The sequence below is a fragment of the Hippocampus zosterae genome, chromosome 11 (assembly GCF_025434085.1).
Source record: "Hippocampus zosterae strain Florida chromosome 11, ASM2543408v3, whole genome shotgun sequence".
Lineage (NCBI taxonomy): Eukaryota > Metazoa > Chordata > Actinopteri > Syngnathiformes > Syngnathidae > Hippocampus > Hippocampus zosterae.
In genome coordinates this window covers 9,516,902-9,538,086 of record NC_067461.1, presented here as the reverse complement: position 1 = coordinate 9,538,086, position 21,185 = coordinate 9,516,902, and the positions used below count along the sequence as shown (strand labels likewise).

General features: G+C 41.2%; 1 protein-coding gene and 1 long non-coding RNA gene across 4 annotated transcripts; one reads left to right on the top strand and one right to left on the bottom strand.

The window, feature by feature from the left end:
• Nucleotides 1-5,326: 5,326 nt before the first annotated feature.
• Nucleotides 5,327-20,731, top strand: LOC127610844 (metal transporter CNNM1). 3 transcript variants are annotated; one of them, XR_007965050.1, is made up of 11 exons: nucleotides 5,327-7,009; nucleotides 11,557-11,700; nucleotides 12,553-12,693; nucleotides 12,977-13,146; nucleotides 14,188-14,287; nucleotides 15,480-15,622; nucleotides 15,697-15,940; nucleotides 17,028-17,144; nucleotides 17,905-18,009; nucleotides 19,200-19,786; nucleotides 19,818-20,731. XR_007965050.1 is itself a non-coding variant. In XM_052081306.1 (10 exons), exons 1-10 carry the CDS (start codon nucleotides 5,617-5,619, stop codon nucleotides 19,277-19,279), a joined length of 2,637 nt encoding a protein of 878 aa, XP_051937266.1. In that variant the 5' UTR covers nucleotides 5,327-5,616; the 3' UTR covers nucleotides 19,280-20,731. The 3 variants fall into 3 exon arrangements, 2 of the variants coding, with proteins under 2 accessions (XP_051937266.1, XP_051937267.1); XM_052081306.1 differs by having other exon boundaries at nucleotides 19,200-20,731; XM_052081307.1 differs by having other exon boundaries at nucleotides 5,330-7,009; nucleotides 17,028-17,132; nucleotides 19,200-20,731.
• Nucleotides 15,473-17,422, bottom strand: LOC127610851 (uncharacterized). The gene is made up of 3 exons (XR_007965051.1): nucleotides 16,989-17,422; nucleotides 15,715-15,908; nucleotides 15,473-15,607 (listed from the first exon to the last, which is right to left on the bottom strand). It is a non-coding gene; the product is annotated as an uncharacterized LOC127610851 (long non-coding RNA).
• Nucleotides 20,732-21,185: the final 454 nt, after the last annotated feature.

Genomic DNA, 21,185 nt, shown 5'->3' with positions numbered 1-21,185 from the left:
ATGGAAATTAGCACCACAAGTATAATAATTATTATTATTATTATCCTCACAAGGCTCGCGGGCATAGTGGAGGCTTTCCCAGCTGTCTTTGGGCAGTAGGAGGGGTGCACCCTAACTGATTGCCCTCCCACAGGCATAGACAAACAATTCAAGCTCACAATCATTGCCATAGACAATTTCGAGTGTTCTATTAACCTGCCACACATCTTTTTGGAATGTGGGAGGAAACCGGAGTACCCGGAGAAAACCCACACAGGCACGAGGGAGACCATGCAAAGTCCCCACAGGAGCTGGAATCGAACCCTGCACCTCTGCACTGTCAGGCGGACTTTTTAACCTGTCAACCAATGTTCTACCTAATCAGGTATTCGGATAAAAATAAATGTAGCTTTTTTTGCTAGATGAAAGATACAAAATACAAAAAACTGATTTCCACTTAATAATAAACTGACAAGTGGTTTTCAACTTTTGATAATCAACATTTTAGACTTAAATTTAAACTGCATTACATTCCTCTATAGAAATATGAGTGAGCATTTCGATAAATCTCCCTGTATAAATGTTGGTCTTTGAGATGAAGTGACAAGTGAACAACAGTAAAGATTTTGCCCGATGAAACAACTGACTTGGCTGGTTTATGAAAAAGTGATCAATCGGAATGGCAACTGTGTCAGGCTGTCGGCATCAAAGGTGCAGAGTCATTTAGGTCCATTAACTTGAGACCTACCAATGGCTAGCGCTTGCTAGCACTAAACGCTGGCAACAGGCGCCTTACAATACAGTGTCTGCCTAATTCAGTCATTTTTATTTTGCATCCTTAAATTGTGATAGACATTATTTCAGGACAAAGTTGTAGTGTTATCATCATTGGAAACAGTTTGTAACAGCCTAAACACAGTATGGACGACGAGTCAAGCACGGACGGCTTTAGGGTTTTTTTCTGTCCTGGGGATAAAAGACAGCTACGCCAAAAATGGGGGACCCGAGAAAACAATGTCTAAAATGTTTTCGAATATCAGATTAAATGCTGGGGGCACTTCACTGGGGCAACACATATTTCTGATAGGTCTATAGTCCCCCCTGGCACTGGTGTAGACCAATTCCTGGAGTCAAATCAGTGTGGCATGTCACTGTCATGTATAGCATAAACAATTGTTGCTGTGGTTAGCTTGACTTCTTCCTGACAGTGTACACGTAAATAAGCGGGTACACAAGGCAAAAGAAAAATGCCTTAAAAGGTTTTTCTTTTCCAACTGAGGTACTCAAATTACTCGAGGAACCCTTCCAGCCCTATACTTTTCATTTGCTTTTGTTCTCGATAACTAGGAAAACTAAGGAGTTGGTTGTGGATTTCTGCAGAAAAAAGTCCTCACCAGCACCGATGAACATCCAGGGTATGGACATAGAGAGGGTGACCTCCTACAAGTACCTTGGTGTTCTTCTGAACGACAAACTGGACTGGTCTACAAACACGGACACCCTGATTAGGAAAGGACAGAGCCGACTCTTCCTACTCAGGAAACTGAGGTCTTTTGGGGTTCAGGGGTCACTCCTTAAGACGTTCTATAACTCGGTGGTGGCCTCGGCCATCCATTATGGCATTGTCTGCTGGTCAGGCAGCATCTCAGCCCGGGACAGAAAGAGACTGGAGCGACTGGTCAGGAAGGCCAGTTCTGTCCTGGGTTGCTCCCTTGACACTCTGGAGGAGGTGGGCAACATAAGGATGCTAACTAAGCTAAAAGCTATGATGGCCAGTTCCTCCCACCCCCTCCAGCCCGCCCTGACAGCACTTGGTAGCTCCTTCAGCCAGAGACTGTTACACCCGCACTGCAAGAAGGAGAGATACTGACGCTCGTTCCTACCGACTTCTGTCAGGCTGATGAATAAAAAATAACAATCATAATAATAATAATAATTCAATGATGTGAAGGAAAATTGTAAATAGTACTGCGATTTATCCATTTGTGTTCCCTTTTGTATTTAATTGAAAGATGTTTGTTGGGTTTTTTTTCTCTTTCTCCTTTCTTCTTTCTACATACATTCTTGCTGCTGGAGGCTGTAAATTTCCCCAGTGTGGGACGAATAAAGGATATCTTATCTTATCTTAAAAAACATATACCATATATATACAGTATATCTGTACAAACTGTGAAAAAGGTGACAAGCAACTGTTACCAAACAACATGAATTATTAATACTCACTAAGGCGTAAAGTAGACAGGAACATGCACAGACATTGATGGGCGCGGGTGCTTAAACCCCCCCCCCTTAATTTTATATTGCACGTATATTGAACTTTTTTGTTTTTCTTCTATTCTTTTCTGAAACATTTATTTTGTACAATGAAACACGTTGTCCCCCCCACCCCAATTTTAATGCTGCAGACTGCAAATTTCTAGGTTGCGCAAGATACCCTTCTAGTACATTTTGTAAAAATTACATGTTCATGTATTTTTCAACCTGTTATTGTGCTTTTGTTTACTTTACTGTACTTTCATCATCATTATTGTTATTGTGCATGGTGTGTTTTACGGATGTAATTTAATACATTGACCAAGGAATAATTATACACACGTGCTGCATTGCAAAAACAGCAAAGCACTATATTTATATACATTATTATGTTACAGCTGTTGAAATGCGGTAGTCACATTCTTTTTTTCGAATTATTAAACTAAATCTAAGGTCGAACTCATGTCAAAACTCAAGTAGCCCATATCCTACATGTTGCATGTATTTTATAGTACCTTTGATCCAAATACATTCCAAAAACTATGAGTATATTATTTTAATGCTTGATAAATAAATGTATCGTTTGTTTGTTTAGTTTTTTTTACAAACTGAATAATTATATTTCACGTTCTATGGTGTCATGAAATATTGGCGTTTCTTTGAACGTTTAGTGAATGAGTCTTTTTTTATGTTCCTGCACAACATATGAACTTGAATCGACTTGCGAGAGGTCAGTCTGTGCTCTCTGAGTACAGAAAAAGTGACACGCTCATAAATATGAGGACTGGATCATTCACGGGGGAGCACAGACAAGCGTCTGTCTCCAAAGGCACTCAGCGCTGCTTTTGGGGTCATGCACGCATGCAGGTCTCACGAGCGCCAAACTGCATGAGAAACATAACAGGCCGAGTAATAAAAATAAAACAAAAAAAACCCCCGCTAACTTTCCAAGTTGTGACACAAAAGCTCAAAAGCGTTCATCATTGAGGTCTGAGTTTTCGCGCAATAACGAACTTCTTTTAAAAGGAAAAAAATCACTATTGATTGTTTAAGTCTTTACAATTTGCACCTTAATTGAAATACGTCATTTACAAGTTTACCCACGACGTGATCTGGTTTCTCGAGTATTACGCTCAATCTTTGGCTACTTCATGAATAGATAAATAACCTAAACCAAACATTTGTAATGAGATGAAGACGAGGATTTATTTTACTTTGAAGGACGTTCTCCTCGTTACCAAAGCTGTAAATACCAGCAGCAGGTTGTTAACTTAAAAAATGTTAAATGTGAAATGTTAAAATGTTTAAAAAACCGGTGTGAACTTTTGAGAGTTTTTTTGTACGTCTTCAACAATATTCGTACAAACGGCGCTCATACAAACCTCTGTGTTCTTTTTATGAGTTGCAGTGGCAATTATACAAAACGTGCAGCGAAGATGTTTTTTTACGTGCGGTGCGAAATAATTACCGTAATGACTTTGCGTCATCCAACGACGTCTGTTGAACTTCAAAGCATAAGTTAAACATCAGGTTACGATTACTTTTATCGAAAAAAAATTATCAAACGGGAACAACAAACAACAACAAAAATTGGCAACTTTATTTTAGTTTTTTTAGACGCGGATACACGAGCTACAATAGAATGGAATAAACGTTTAGATATTTTTTTAATACACATACTTCAAGACGATTCCATTCTTTTTGTTTTGTGCATGCACAATATTACAGTATGCCTCGTCACACATTCGCATTCTTATTCCAAGCGGTGGTTTTTAAAAGTCACCAAATTGTCGTTTCAGGATTTGTGTATGTGCGTGTGTGTGTGTGTTTATATTAATAATAATAATACAATTTATTTATAAGCGCCATTCAAGACAGCCAAGGACACTTTACAATAACCAAAAACACAAAACAATACCCAAATTAGTGACTCATTCCTGTTCTGAACATTAGGTATAGCAGCCAAATCGGATTCACTAAAGCTATAACCACAGGTGGAGATGGCCGTTGGTTTTTGCCACGCTAAAAAGTTGTAATAATAATAATAATAAGAAGAAGAAGACGAAAAAGAACCGGACCGGGTTTATTTGGATTTTATGTATTTCGCCTAACGAGCGTACACACCCTTAAATATCCAATGAAGCGCTCATACAGAAAAAAAAACCCTGGTTTTGTTTTTATGTCATTTAAGTACCATAATGAAAATAACAAATACAGTAATTCTTTCAATCCGAACAAAATACGTAAAATATGTTTGTGAAGTAATTCTGTGAAAAACCATGTTATTCAATAAAAAAAATGTAATGTACATTTTCTATCAGTTTAAGATGTGTGTGATTACATTTGCCTGTATAGAGGGTACATGAAAACATAATACGGGAAAATCCATTGAATTTTAATTTCATTGTTATTATTGAAAACAGTTGTCTTTTTGTCTTTGCCTTGGGTTGTGCTTTTACAAAACTTTCCATGTCATTTTCGAAATGACATGGAAAGTTTTAAATACGAAAGTTTTTAATAAATACAAAAAAAGTTTTAAACAAATACGAAAAACGTATAAAACGTATAAAATTAAAAAAAGGAAAAATGGCATTGTTTTGTGAGTAATTTAATTCGCTCAAGTATAAGTAAAAATGATTAAAATGTGGAATTAAAAAAAAGTTTTGAACTGAAAAAGTTTCATTTGAGTATCATTTCTTTCACCAATACAGTAGAGATGAAACACAAATAACTATCAAAATTACAGTTATGGTGTTATTGTATTTTGATCAAATCGCTTCAGTAAAGTACGTAGTAAAGACGGAGGGGAGTGATGATTTAATTATGTTTGTTTTTAACGTTAAAGATGATGGTCGGGATTTAAAGTGCTCAAGTACGAAGGCACTTTCCCCCACTTGTACTGAAGCGCCTGTACTTGTTCTCAATAGCGTGTTCTTGCACTGAAGTACTTCCTCCTTCACTGATACTTAAGAACGTCAGTCATGGCACTTGGCAAGAATTCTTGCTCCTTTGGCTTTTGGTTGAAATAAGTGACAATGCTACCATCTAACGGTTAATTTGAGCACTACATACAGATGAGATCGTTTTATCGATTTTTTTTTTTGCAATTGGATACGTTGTCGTTGTTGTTGTTGCTACGATTGTATTTTATACTCCTGGTGTTATGAATGATGGAGTAGATTTGACACGGGGTGTCATGCCTCCCGATTCTATTTTTAGCAAGCGGCAGAAAGCGAAGGAGACGTCACGCGGGGTGTCATGTATATTTAAATGCTGCGGTGCGTGTTCAAAGTGTGACATACCGGCGGCTGAGTTCCACGGATATGCGGCTTCGTCCGCAAACCACGTGACCCTGCCAGCTCCCCCACACGTCCTTCGTTCGGCATGATGGCTGCGGATGCTGCTCCCTGCCGCATCCTGCATCCTCTCCTCCTTTTCATCCTCTTTCTCTCGAGGCTCGCAGCTCCCGCCGCGGCTCTGCTCGGCGTCCGGCCCGAGGACACCCAAAGCGGAGAGCTATCCGTGCAGAACGGCGTCCTGAGAGCCACGGAGGGGACTCGCTTCGTGTTGAGGGTTTACTACACGGAGCATCCGCGCGTGAACCGGAGCGGGGCGGCCGAAGCGGCTGCAGCTGCGCCGTGGATCGCCTTTATCGAAGAACCGGATCGGGATGCGGATCGCTCCAGGGGGAACCCGTGCGAGGAGGAGAGCGCCCGGACTTCTGACATTGAGCTGCTGGGTTCGTTTAAATCCGCCTCCAGCCACAACTCGGTGCTCGTCGAGATCCTCGCCAAGCACTTGCGCCGAGGCGAGGCGGTCAAGTATTACTCCATGTGCGCCTTCGACGGCGTCAAATGGGAACACTTCGACACGAGGGACTTTTGGTTGGCGGTGGTGGAGAGACCCGCCGAGGCGGACGCGTGGCTGCAAGCCGGCGTGTCCGTGCTGCTTTTGGGGCTCTCGGCACTGTGCAGCGGGCTCAACATCAGCATGCTGGCGTTGGACCCCGTGGAGCTGCGGGTGCTGCAGAACAGCGGCACCCAGAAGGAGCAGAAGTACGCGCGGAAGATTGAGTCTGTGCGCAAACACGGCAACTACATCCTATGCACCGTGGTGCTGGGTAACGTCCTCACCAACACTTGCTTCGTGGTGTGGATGTGTCAGATTTTAGGAATGACTGCGCTTTCCACCGCATCCTGCACTTTGGGGATTTTCTTCATCGGGGAGATATTGCCCCATTCGGTGGCATCCCGGCACAGCCTCGCCATCGCGTCCAAGACTCTTTGCGCCACCCGGCTCCTCATGCTCCTCTTCCTGCCCATCGCCTATCCGGTGTCCAAGATCCTGGACTTTCTGCTCCACCAGGAGATCTCCAGCTTCTACACGCGAGAGAAGCTGGTGGCCATGCTCCGCGTCACCGACCCGTACCACGACCTGGTGAAGGAGGAGCTCAACATTATCCAAGGGGCTCTGGAGCTGAGGACCAAGACCGTAGAGGACGTGCTTACCCCTCTGTCCGACTGCTACATGCTGTCTTCGGACGCCGCGCTGGACTTTGGCACCATGTCTGACGTGATGCAGAGCGGCTTCACCAGGATCCCCGTGTACGAGAACGAGCGGTCCAACATTGTGGACATCCTGTTCGTAAAGGACCTGGCCTTCGTGGACCCCGATGACTGCACCCCGCTCAAGACCATCACAGAGTTCTACAAGCACCCCATGCATTGCGTCTTCAATGATACCAAGCTGGACGTGATGCTGGAGGAATTCAAACGAGGTAATTGAACGCTGGGGTGAATCCTGCTCCTATTGGAACAATCCCAGGCCGCCAGACTATTAGGAAGGCGGTGCTGCTGGCTTTTAAGGCACCATATGCTCGGCTTCCCATTCTGGACCTCTCACCACCTATGGTGTGAGGGGCCTTTGAAGTTGGTGTGTGTAGTTAAAAACACACCGAAAACTGAGAGAAGGGCCGTGTTAAGCTCACAGTAGGCTGTGGCCACGAAGAGTCTTTCATCCCTATGGAGAGGGCCAGATGTGAAATGTGAAACAGTGTCAAACCGAGGGGGTTCAAGCAGGGGTTACAGAACCAAACATGACGGACGGCACAGGGCCTTTCTGTAGGTTATCAATCTAAGACCAACAAACAAAAAGAAAACTGCCCCTTGCACTTATATCCAGAACTTTGCTCAACACACGAATAATACAACCAGGATCAATCATTCTGCTAAGCTTCATTTACTTGATAATGCCATTTGTATTTGCCGTTGATTGGTTCAGATTGCTGTCTAAATTGTGAGTCGGTTTCTTGGGGTAAAATGGGGGGAAAATAATACCGTAATTAAATAGCATCGTATCATCCCCCAAAACATTCTGGCCCACCGGGCATCCTGCCCTATGACAGATGGGCAGTCCAGCCCTGGTTGCATCTTTGCATCCATTTTTTTATGTTCAGCTCTTGTCCTAATTAGGGTAACGGGTGAGTGGCATCTATCCCAGCTGACTCAGGGTGAGAGGCAAGCTCGACCATCCATTGGTTATGAGTCAATCACAGGGCATGCATAGACAATAAAATATTCACACTCACATTCATAAAATAACTGAAACTAAAATTGGAAAACCATTTTCAGTAACGAAATACAAATGAAAATGCTTTCAACAAAACTAACTGTAACTAGATCACACATAAACTAATTAAAATTAACAATAGCAAAAATGTCCTTCATGTTTGTCTTTGTCAGTTACCATCATACAGGAGCTTTGTGATTCATTGTAAATCGTATAGAAGAAGGACGCTTTGTTTGAGAATTGTAATTTGCCTTACTTTATGACACACTACCAAAATACAATGATTTGCAAATCATGTTCAACCTCTATATTTTCTATATAATTCAGCAAGACAATGACGAACCACATTCTGCATGTGCTACCACATCGTGGCTTCGTAGGAAAAGTGTGTAGGTACAAGACTGGCCTGCCTGCAGTCCAGACCTGTCTCCCAATGGAAATGTGTGGCATATTATGAAATGTAAAATACGACAATGGAGATCCTCTTGAATGTTGAACAGCTGAAGCTTTAAATCAAGCAAGAATGGGAAAGAAATCCACAAAGAAAGCTTTGTGTCCTCAGTAGCCGAATGTTGATTAAAAGAAAAGGTGCTGTAACGCAATGGTAAACATGACTCTGTCCCAGCTTTTTGGGAATGCGTCGCAGCCATAGAATCTCACGAGCAAAGCCTGCCTGCTCATGAACACCGAATGGACGATTCATTTGAGTATGACATAAAAACAAACACAAAATGGAAGAAAAGTTACAGTTCAAGAAGAAAGATGAAGAGGAAAAAACATTTGCAGCAACCAAATGAGTATTTCATATTGATTTGGTAAAAATAAGTTCAAAATAACTTGGCCATTAGGTGGACATAAAATGTGCTTTTTATGGACACATATATCAGGTGCCAGTGAACGCTTCAGCCCCCTGATTATTATGTGAAGGGAGACATGTTGACTTTGGAGAGCGGATCATAAATGACATTGTCACTGACAGGTCAGTAGGTCCATTGCTTCATCCTGCTCAGGATTATGACGGATAGCTTTTGGTCTGTTGACCCGCCGACTCTCGGGTCTGACGATGAAGAGCTCCCCACCCGCCCTCCCCCAATCCCCATCCTGCACTCCGCAGGCGGTTGCCATTCAACCCGCAGAGCAATCATAAAAAATTCAACTCTAACCTTTTTCCTTTCCCGTCTGGAGGCTTCTTTCATACATTGATGAATTAAATCCTCCCATTGCACAGGCCGCCCTGCTGCGGGAACGTCACACTGGGATTACTGGGGTCGGTCTTACTGCGGAAATGAGGGGGAAATGTCACAACTCTCAAGCAAAACCTGCCTGCATGTGAAAACCCAATGGACAATTTATTAGGTCTTTCTGAGCAATGGCATGATATCTGATAGAAGAGGTGTATTAAGAAATCTGCCTTTACAAACAAATAATCACTTTTGAATGACAGGTGGATAGATAATACATTTTGTCATAATATATTAAATATACCATTTATAATTTTGTATTTTGGATGAGTGGGTGGCTTTGTAAGACACGATGAAGTTGTTTGCCATGTCTGTTGTATGTTTATACATTTATATGGCAAATTTGAGGAAGCATAATTAAATAACCAAGATATGAGCAATGTGACCAGAAAAAAAACCAAGTAAACACGAAAATAAGAATGGTGTGAAATTATGAGCTAAATAACAATAGAATTTAATTGCCAGATCTTTGGCAGAGCTCTTCCACTTAGGTGTACTTAATGTTATGGCTGCTGAGGAAAGGGCCATCGCCCAAAATGCTGTACTAGCAAAAAAAAAAACAACACCAACAACAACAAAAGCACAAAAACAATGCTTCAAATTCAACCATCCTGGTTCTTATAATCTATAGATGTAATGCAGCAATTATATCACCTGCGACAGTGAACTTAATGTGATGTTCACACAACAATACATCATGGGAGGAGAGCCCTGAAACTGGTGGAGCAGAACAATTTGCAAAAGAGACATTCACATTAGACCCGCTTTTCACTCGGGGCGTGCGTGTGTATGCTTGTGTGTGTGTGTGTATGCGTGTGTGTGTGCGCGTGTTGTTCTGCAAGGATATTATGTAACGTACAAGTGACGTAATGCAGTGTCCGGGCACATCAGCAGCTCTGAGGGCATATCCATGCCTGACTCACCTTAGCCACTTAGACAGGCTGACATCATCACCTTAGGCAAATTCATATCAACTTTAAGCAGTCTGTCAATCAGCATGTTTTATTACTTGCATGCTTTATTATTATGACGTTATCAGCTTTTGTGGGTTAAATACATGTTTTGCAGCTGTTGTTCCGATTTTTAATTTGTCTTGAGATTTGCCCGGTGGGACTATCCACATGTTCTTGTGGGTTGTTTATAGTTCACGGGCCACAGGTTACCCACCCCTGCTCGAGGGGATTAAAAGGTTTGATCCCTCACCAGTGATCGCTCTAAATCTCATGAACTGGCTCAGTGGAGGATAGATATGTGTCTGTGTCTCTGCTGGCAAAATAACCCATTTGGATATCATGCAGCAAAAAATACATATATTTGTTGTGTTTTGACTAATGCGCACGCTCGATGCTTATAATGGTTGACTATCTTGGATTCATGGTGTCACATTGTGTTTGGGTAGTTTTAAACACAGAGGTGGCAGATGCAGCCAGCCCCAGACTGATTGTGTAATAATGCTTTACGTAAGGGCAGCCAAATCTTCCCCAAATGTCTCCCGGCTAATCCCTCAAATACTCCCCTCTTGTCTGAGCCACAGAAGTCATAAAGGAGTTGAAACACTCTCATAAGTAAGATCGCATATGTGATACGGTTCCTGGCTTTTTAGCTGCATTCATGCTCATTTTCATTTAGACTGCACAGATCTAGTTGTAGATTTATTTCTAGGGTGTTGCATGACGACTTCTTCTTATGAGAATACAGTATAGTCAACAATTGCACACACATTTTCAATGATAAATGGATTTAACTGAAACCTGGAGTTTGTATTTTGGAATGTTTTCGGTTAAAAAAAAGAAAACAAAAACTGAACAGTTAGGGCCAATGGTGTCCCAATTCTTTGTCCTGCCTACTCTTAAGGTAGAGTTTATTTCTTACATCAGAACTTGTATGGCTGACAAGAATGTAAAACTGTTACTTAAAAATGTTATGACAGTGACAGTTTGACCCGGAATTAAATTAATTGATAGTGATATTTGCCTTATTTCATTCAATAATAGGTGAAGCAATTATAACTTAATCCACTAATCCATCCATTTTATCTACTGCCAATTCATTGTGTACATTGAGAAAAGTAGCGGACATAAAATTAATCCCCATGGCACCCCATTTTTATTTTAACATTAAAATATTTTCAAACATAAATAATGCAATTAAAAGGAGGATCAAGTATTTTTATAATAAAAAAGAATTATGTTGCACAAATATGATCATTTCTATTCTTTTTATAAAAACTATATTTTTTAACCTAAACTAAAATAACCTTGCCTGCTTTCAAAAAATCAAATGTCAAAAGTTTGCACACCCCTGCCTTGAAGGTTCAACTGTAATTAGACGATATGAGTGTAATCCAAAGCGGTGGATCGTCATTATATTCATATCTACTTTTCTCGAAATTAATTGAAAAAGTAATCAATGTGATCCTTCAAAACCCCACCACTACATTCTAGTAAGAACAGGCTTGTACAGCTAGCTAGTTTGAAAATATAGTGTCCTTTTTTTTCTTTGGTGCTGAATGCAGGCAAATCCCACCTGGCTGTAGTGCAGCGGGTCAACAACGAAGGGGAGGGAGACCCTTTCTACGAGGTGATGGGCATTGTCACCCTGGAGGACGTCATCGAAGAGATCATCAAATCTGAGATTGTGGATGAGACGGATCTTTACAGTAAGTAGATATTACAAATAAACGCCAGCTTTCTCTTACTTACCCGCATTGCAAAATGGAAGAGAAGGATGAAGAAATAGTCCTACATCCAACTTCGCCAAAACAGGCTACTACATGATCTGTTTTTGGACTAGGTGAAGCAGCATGTGGCTAAAAGGATTAAAAAGACATTTAATTAAAGAACCAGCTAATGAGAGGCATATTCCATTGCCAATGTAACACAGACGTAACGATTCTAGAGCAGCCAATCAGCGAACAGCAACGTGTAAAACTCCACCCTTACGCTAGCATTTAGAAGAATACAAATTCGCAGATAGATATCTCCCCCCCAAAAATATGTGATGTGTCAAACCTGAAAAGCTTTTCAGTTCGCAATTTCGGTGACAAAAGGAGAGTGTAACAATAATTTCTTGTCGGCTCCTATTAAAAGATGTTCCTGCTTTCTTTGACTGATTGATTACGTAATCACTCGCCTCATTATTCTATTGATCCAATGCTCTCACCCTTGTTCTTCACAGCTCACTACTTATACATAATGAAATAAGTGAAATCACCATAATCCATGAATAGAAACGCCACTTTTCCATGTGCTTTCTTAATTTGTGCCACCACTTGGGGGGGAGAAAAAAAATCTGTTTAATTGCACTTTCCCTAATTATACATACAGTCAAGAAGATCTTATGTCTCTATGTCAACAGCTGTCGATGGAGCAGTTACGATTCATCTGAGGGAATGTAGTATATTAAATACCTTTGCATCCGCAGAGAATGAGTCTATGTAGCGATCAGTTATTTAGTGTGCGTGAAAAGAGAAAACGTGTTGAAATACCTGGCTTCGCTGTGTGTTTCTCAGCTGATAATCGGACAAAAAGGCGAGTATCGCACTACGAGAGGAAACAACAGGACTTTTCCATATTCAAAGTGGCAGAAAATGAGCTGAGTGTGAAGATCTCTCCCCAGTTGTTGCTGGCAACACATCGCTTCTTGGCTACTGGTAGGTTGCGTGACCCTGTGGGGACCTGCCGGAATTGTGCATACACTCGAATGTCAACAGTCGCAAAGGGCATTAAATTCTGAATTTGAATTTTATGTGTTGGACTGGGGAGAGGACGGTGGGAAAAAAAGACAACAAACAATAATGCAATCAGAAACGGTTGCGACTTTATATGCTTTGAGAAGGCGACAGAGAGAAGAGAGAACAGAAAAAAAACATTGGTGTTTTTTCCCCCCTCACCATCCCATATTGCTGTGTGCGCGTTTGTGTCTCTGGCTATCAGAGGTGGAGCCGTTCAGGCCGTGTCACCTGTCAGAGAAGATCTTGCTCCGTCTCATTAAGCATCCCAGTGTGGTGCAAGAACTCAAGTTCAACCCCAAGAACAAACACGCTGCTCAGCACTACCTCTTCCAAAGGAACAAACCCGTCGACTTCTTTGTCCTCATCCTGCAGGTAAACATGCTGAGTTCCGTTGAGAAAAAAAAAACAACTAAATAATTCAAACAAGTCAAAATTCACTTTGTTGTTTTAATCACCTTTTTCACAACGGTCAATTCTGAACTAGGAACACGACCGCCAAGTACATTGTTTCCCAACCTTAACTCACCCAATGCACATAGCGTTATCCTTCTAAAATAGTGGCTTAGGTTATTTTTCTATTGTTTCCAGAAAACACAAATAAATTCTGATTATTTTTACAAATAATTTCATTTCAGAGGTAGAAATGACTCATCTGTTGAACTAAGAATGTAGCTAATTTTAGCAGAGGTGGCCAGCATCCTGAGGTGTATGTCCACTTCTACGCCTTTCTGTGACTCTTCCAGTCTCCCCCTTGCAATTTGCTGTTGACACTGCAAGAGTGTTCATCAATTCTTTCCCGTCATCTTATCGTGGCAACATGTGAACAGCATGATGAGAAGGACTTTAAAGTGAACTAAAAAATGTAATATTGAATTAATGGAGGGCGGGCCGGTAGTCCAGTGGTTAGCACGTCGGCTTCACAGTGCAGAGGTACCGGGTTCGATTCCAGCTCCGGCCTCCCTGTGTGGAGTTTGCATGTTCTCCCCGGGCCTGCGTGGGATTTCTCCGGGTGCTCCGGTTTCCTCCCACATTCCAAAAACATGCGTGGCAGGCTGATTGAACACTCTAAATTGTCCCTAGGCGTGAGTGTGAGCGTGGATGGTTGTTCGTCTCTGTGTGCCCTGTGATTGGCTGGCAACCGATTCAGGGTGTCCCCCGCCTACTGCCTGGAGAAAGCTGGGATAGGCTCCAGCACCCCCCGCGACCCTAGTGAGGATCAAGCGGCTCGGAAGATGAATGAACGAATGAATGAATTAATGGATCAGACACCTGAATTTTGCTGTTGAGCTTCTTTTTAAGGAATTTGTGCAAAAGGTATTGAAACACTGGAAATTGTGTCTACAAACGTTTAGAGAACATCATATTAAGTTCACCTAAAAATTTGTGGTGGTGACATGAGTGCTGGCGTTACAGGGACGGGTGGAAGTAGAAGTCGGAAAGGAGGCCCTCCGCTTTGAAAATGGAGCATTTTCCTACTACGGCATGCCAGCCCTCATACCGCCCCTGCCAATTGGTAAGTGCATCCACAATAACCAGTAGTAGTCAATATACTGTATGTCAACTGATGCATGACAGCGTCGACAAGGAGCAATGATCATCAGGGAACTAACTGACATCTAAATCCCCTCCACATTAAGTGTGCGGCCGAGCAGCGGCTGTGGGAAGAAAGTAATTAAAAAAAAGAGATTGAGAGAGAATTTCCCAGCGGACAACCTGACTGGGATTGTGTGAGCTAAAATTGCAGAGCCAGCAGAAAAGGTTTTCAGTTCCTTTAATGTGCACTTTTGGTCTCCAAGCGTGTGTGGACATTTTTTGCATTTCAGTGGTAGGCTTAATCCAACTCCAAAAAAAGAACTCATTTTAATATCTCTTAATCCCAAGATTAGGAAATAGCAAAAATCCATAGTTCAGAAAAAGACCAAACTTTTCTTTCGATCTGCTGTGGAAAGTAAAGGAGCACAGAATGGGCTTTGGTAGGTCAACGCAGTGGTGCCTTAAAATATGAGGATGACAAAACATTGTTTTTTTTTTTGCTTGTGTTTTTCAATAAAAAAAGATATTGTATTTGATAAAAATATATAGTAACAACCTAAATATAAAAAAATAAACCGTTTGTGAATAATGATTAAATGCTGCAATCAAATTAAATGCATGGCTCCTTCTACTGTGCCAGTCTTGGCCAAATGGGGAAAATGTAATTTAGTCACGCCCACGGAAACAAGGAAAAATAGTTTTACAACTACTATTAGTCAGTAAATTGCTGAAATATTAGTCATTTATTGAGAGGATAAGGAATATATGCCTGTGAATATGCCTACATTATGTTTCTACATGTGTTGCTCCACCATTTGTTTTCAAATATTCATTGCTTAAAGGGCACGTCAACGCAAAGATTTTCTAAACTGGATTCGATGGCATTTTCCAATTTATATTAGCATGAGCAGGTCATTTCTTTTGGTAGTTGTGTGGTTGTTTTAAATATACATGTATAAGTCTCTTAGTTTTATGTTTAGATTGACTGTAAATATAAACTGGAAGTGGCATTAAAAGTCTTTTTTTTATTATTCTTCCCTAATTTTATATATTATTACAGAACTTTTGTAAAAGAGGCTTGTGTTTTGGCCTTAGTACATTTTTTTTTGTCATTAATTATTCTTGTGCAAATCTGCATGTTCCTACAGTGTTTTTCCTGATTTTCCATGCAGGTCATCGATACAACTCTCGCAGCAGTGGTCTGAACCAATCAGACTCGCTGCTGAGTGGCGGCAGTATTGGTCAGCTCTCTGCAGGAGGGCTCTACTTACCAGACTACTCGGTCCGACAGCTCACAGACCTGCAGATCATCAAGGTGACAAAGACAAACCACTACTCATTAAGCACGCGACATCTGAATTTTTCCCAAAATTGTGACCCTTCCCTCAGATAATCAGGACGCACTACCAAAACGCCCTAACGGCCACACGGATGGACAGCTCCCCCCAGACGCCGGACCCGGTGGACCCAGACACGAAAGGGAGACAGTCTGTGGTGGAAGCTCGTTCCCACAGTATCGCCCTCCCCCTCACCAGCGCCCACACCCGCCTGGGACTGGCTCGGCTAGCTCAGCTCCATCCCCACGCGGGCCTTCGCAACACCTGCAGGCTCAATGAGAGAAATCGTATTGTTCGTAAGTAATTATTGATTAGGTATTTCACAATTTAGTTTTTCGTCATGCCATTTGTGTGTTTTAAACTTCCGTGGGTCAAGTGATGAAGGGCACCGCAAGTGAAGTTTGGATTTCCACCTCAAAAGTAATTTGGTGTGCTTTGCTAAATAATAATAACTTTTCTTTGTGTGATTTTATTATGTTCATGTTAAATAAATAAACTGTAAGTCAGTTATTCTGCGTTATTGTATGCATGACCCATTTTCAATGGTTTTGAATGAAAAAGAACAATAATCTTAAAATAACCCGAAATAAAATACATTCAGGAAAAAAGTATAATACCAGTGATTCTCAAAGTGTGGTACTAGTGTCACAAGTGGTACCCACACTCCCTCTGGTGCTACATGAAAGTACAGTTCAGTTGTATTTCACTTGTTAGTACAATGCATTCACATTTAATCTCTTTTTGGATTAACGCCCGAGCCTACCTAATATGAAATAACTTTAAAAAATTGACTGAGTACAGTACAATTAATTGCAATAAAGCAAAGTTCATCAGGCTGGAATTTGTTACCTTATGGCTGTACAGAAGGGAGGGGAATTTTTTCAATGCCGTGCAGTCGTATACCACTGCAAACTATATAAAATCCAAATAATAAACATGTTCCTAAATTCGATATCTCTTTGACAGATTTATTATTTTATGAAAGAATTGGTTGATACGGCTCTTGTATTGGATCTAATGTTGTTGTGGCCAGTGTGTGTGTATATTTAGAGGGGCATCTCAAATCCCAGTTTAATTATCTTTCACAATATTACACCATAAGGTATTTACAGATAAAGCATCCGATGAAGTCAAAGACTCGTTATGACTCATCTCCCAAAACGCAACAAATGTGCTATGCGCAATCTGCTTTTTGTTTTTTTTTTTGTCAGGACTTAAAGGATTTTCCACAAACCATCTGTACTCTACTGTGTGATAGATGTCTAATGTCTACTATGAGTCCTACGACTTAAAATCACATTGCAGCAACTAAAATCACTCCCAGTTAAATCACAACTCATTCACCTTCAAGGCTAGTGTTGACTGGCACCTTTCTTCACACAGGTAGCAAATCTGATGGCCAGCGGAGTCCCAATGACACCGTGTTCCTCCGTATGGATGAGATTCCCTACATCCAAGAGGATCGACCAGAAAATTATGGAGAAAACGGTCAGCATTTCGGTCATTATTATTAGACGTTTGAATAAATGTGTAGATCATTTCTGCACCAAGTAGTTCTTCAATCTAATATGCGGTTTGATTCATTTAAAACATCAAATCGGGGGTACAAGGAAGTCCTTCAACACTTTAAAAACAGACACTACACAATGTGTTTTTTTCAGCTGGGAGTTGGCTTTAGTCAAGGTGGATGGAATTATGAACAATTCCAAAGACCAGTCAGTGTAAGATCAAATCCTTCACAGGCTTCTGCTAGAGAGCAAAGAAAATGTCAGGAAAACCTTTTTCCCGTCTGTGATGACTCTCATTTTGAAGTTTGAATGCGATTGGCCACATTCCCAGTTACAAGAGGGTGTGCACACTTGTGCAACCACATTATTTATTTTGTTAATTTTTTTAATTAACTTGTATTTTCTGTTGAACATATTATTTAACATAGGTAGGTATTGCTGTAATTGTATTATAATGTATTGCAATTTGATCTTTTTGTTACTTGAGCCAGGTATACAATATATGTTTTTCTATTTACTTGTTGCAAAATTAGCATTCATTCATATTTGTTGGTGTTTGTTTCAATTAGTTTGATCTCAAATTTAAAATTTGAAAAATAAGAAAACAACTGCGTGCAACTGGTTCATATTTTTTGTGTACTAAAATAAAAGTATATTTGGGTATGAAGAGATATAAACAGCATATAAAACCCCGAATGACTAGAAAATCTTTCAAAATTCAACCAACTGAACTTGTTTGTGTCTTCTTTCAGATGTGCCTACAGACTCCCAGCCATCATCCACCTCTCCTTACATCAGCTCTCGCTCTCTGTCCAGTTCTGAAGAGAACGTCGGGAAGAAGCTCCTGCAGAAATTGAGTGAGTGCGACCGCTGAACACATCAAGCAATGCGTGCGTCTTCTCTAACTCCTTGCGTCAGACGTGGCAACTGTCCCTGCCGTAGCTTAGCAACAGATGATGGGTTACTGTGATGGTTTCTTAAAGACTCTAAAGTCCCTGTTGGCTCCAGAATGACATGATTCGCCACATTTTTGATCGATTGATTCGGTTGATTCTTTTTTCTTTTATTGACTAAAGCTAATCCAATAAAAATCATCATTACAGAACTTTACAGGAAAACAAAGCCAACCGAAAAGACATAGGGTGAAGCTGCAGCTTTTCAGGCCTACTTCCTCCCCTTTGTTTTTTTTACACATTAAATGTACTTCAGGGCGGCCCGGTAGTCCAGTGGTTAGCACGTCGGCTTCACAGTGCAGAGGTGCCGGGTTCGATTCCAGCTCCGGCCTCCCTGTGTGGAGTTTGCATGTTCTCCCCGGGCCTGTGTGGGTTTTCCCCGGGTGCTCCGGTTTCCTCCCACATTCCAAAAACATGCGTGGCAGGCTGATTGAACACTCTAAATTGTCCCTAGGTGTGAGTGTGAGCGCGGATCGTTGTTCGTCTCTGTGTGCCCTGCGATTGGCTGGCAACCGATTCAGGGTGTCCCCCGCCTACTGCCCGGAGACAGCTGGGATAGGCTCCAGCACCCCCCGCGACCCTCGTGAGGATCAAGCGGTACAGAAGATGAATGAATGAATGAATGAATGAATGAATGAATAAACGTACTTCAACAAAAAAAAAAAAAATCTTGTTTCAGGAGGGTGGGCTCACATGTGCAACCACATTAACTCAGTTGTTTTTTAAATTCCCCTAATAAAATATTTTTTAATGTCAACTAAATTTGACAGGTCAGATTAGAAATTAGACTAAAGTTTTGAACTGATTTATTTCAGCCTCACTTTTTTGCACTTGAACAGGGATGTGTATACTTTTTCTATCCGTGTCAGAGAAAAAGGAAAAGAAAAAGCAAAATGCGCACAAAGTTAATCATTTGAGGTCTCATGAGTGAGTTTGTCAAATTCTAAATGCATTTAATCACGGATGTTCCTCTGGATTTTGTTTTGGTTTATAGTTACAATATACTGAAACTAACATGAAGGGAAAAAAAAGACAAATCCCATTGAGATTCTTTTGTGTGCCACTAAATGCCAACGGGTTGTCCTTGTTTCCAGGTAACAAAAGAAGAAAAAAGTCACGGGATGGAGAAAGAAGCTTGGAGGAAGGTCTGGAGCAGCCTCCAGTGACAAGCTAGCACACCTCTTTATTTATTTTGACCTTTCTCATCCAAGCGTCACACAGACTCCCTCGATGCCCCTGCACCTTCCTCCAGAGGCCATTATCATCATGTTCTATAGTTACCAGTGCTCTCAGGTCTTCACGGATACTCTGTCCCCAAACTGCCTCCCTTCACACCTTCCTTGATTGAGACAAAAAGGGAACAACACATGGGGGGGGGGCTAAATGGAAGTGGGGTTGTCAATTCCAAATAGCAATACATTGGCTTAATTGGCCTTATGCGGTGGTTCAATTATCCTACTGGGAAGTAAAGCCTCTGTTACACCTTTCACAGTAAGCTGGTGCCAGTGCTGGTTGGGTACATGTGTTTGGGCCAGAGTTTGCTGATTTAAAATGGCCCCTCGGGACCTGGTGTGCCCACGTCATTGAAGCCTTGCTGCCAGTTTTGCAGCTCCAATGTGTACTTTTGCAGTCATATAAAAAAACTGGAATCAAGGCAACCGGACTCTTGTTTGTTGAAAATGTTTCACCTTGAATTTAAAAGGTGTCTTCAGGTCTAAATTGCCGTTGTTGTTGTTGCTGCTGTACATGGCTGGTGACAACCGTCCTAGAAACGAACCGGTTGCTCACCTGCAGAGCGGCAACACAGAATTTGGACGTTGTTGTCCTCAAAGAAATGTTGTAGCATTTGTTTGTGTGAAAACTACTTAGTGTCTCCCATATAGAGGTCACTGCACTCCTCATGATACGGCACCGCATGAACAACATTGTTGAGTTTGCTTCTCAGGATTTTGCCCTTAGCGTGTGAACCAGCTTTTATCTGAGGGTAATAGTGGATTTGAAATGCACTGGTATGTTATGTGATATGGAGAACATCATTCTGAGTCTCTTTTCTTGGTCCTCAAAGGTTCTGAAACCCCCTAGCACAGGCACCATCTCAGTGTGATAGATGTAGAAGTCATTTAAGCTACGAAGTGTCAATGATAGATCATTCATCTCAATCAAAGCCAATTGTTGTGACAATTTAGCAGGGTAATGCACTACACCATGATGCATTTTAGTAGAAAAATTATGAAAATTGGGCGTGTCTCAATGTGACGTATGTAAAACATTATTATTGTATTTTTGGGGGGAGGCGGTAACCACTAACTTTAAATACCAGCCATCCTCCCATTTTCTATCGCAGGTGAGCATGACTTTGGTTGAGGCACATTGCACCACCCTGGGTTGGACAAAATAATGACATTTAAAACATTTTTTAGTTCCCCGAAAAATCCAATTAGTGCATATTATATATTATATTCACTTTTTGTATGATTTCCTGCCAAATAGTTATGAGGACATACTTACCATCAGCAAAGGGGAACGTATCATATTTTGTTTCAGATTGTGAGGCAGTTTGCAACTGGAATTGTTTGCCAAACTCGCGTCGCAAGGGCGCCATCTACTGCCAACACACAAAGAAGAAGGGGAAAAAAAGGACAGACGAGAGCACAATTTTTCCAGCGGATTGAAAAAAAAACCAAGAGCCATATTCTTCTGAACTTGAACGACTCCTAATTGTAATTCCCGCAGACTTAAGAGGGGCTTGCACAATTTTCAAAAGGTGACACTTTCTTACCTACTTTTTTATATATATATATGAGATAACCAAATAGGATATGAACAATAGCAATATATACAGTCGATGGACTTCATTTTGCATCAGATAGTACGTCTACTAATTCTGTCATTGCATGTTTTCAGCAAACAGCATTTTCTGTCCTTGGGTAGCTTTAGGGACTATCACATGAACTTATAACGGATGTGATGCCATAATAATAATTGTGCAATAAGACATTTCTGTGCTACTTGAAACATAGTGGAACCGCTAAATATGAAGCGCTCTGACGTTGTACAATTCTGAATTTGATGCACATTTT

What these genes read in the sequence shown, in the direction of transcription:
- LOC127610844 (XM_052081306.1), top strand. Translation starts at nt 5,617, where the DNA reads ATGATGGCTGCGGATGCTGCTCCCTGCCGCATCCTGCATCCTCTCCTC. An exon ending in GCTGGAGGAATTCAAACGAG is followed by an intron (nt 7,010 to 11,556) that starts GTAATTGAACGC and finishes TGCTGAATGCAG; the next exon opens with GCAAATCCCACCTGGCTGTA. An exon ending in GAAGCTCCTGCAGAAATTGA is followed by an intron (nt 18,010 to 19,199) that starts GTGAGTGCGACC and finishes CCTTGTTTCCAG; the next exon opens with GTAACAAAAGAAGAAAAAAG.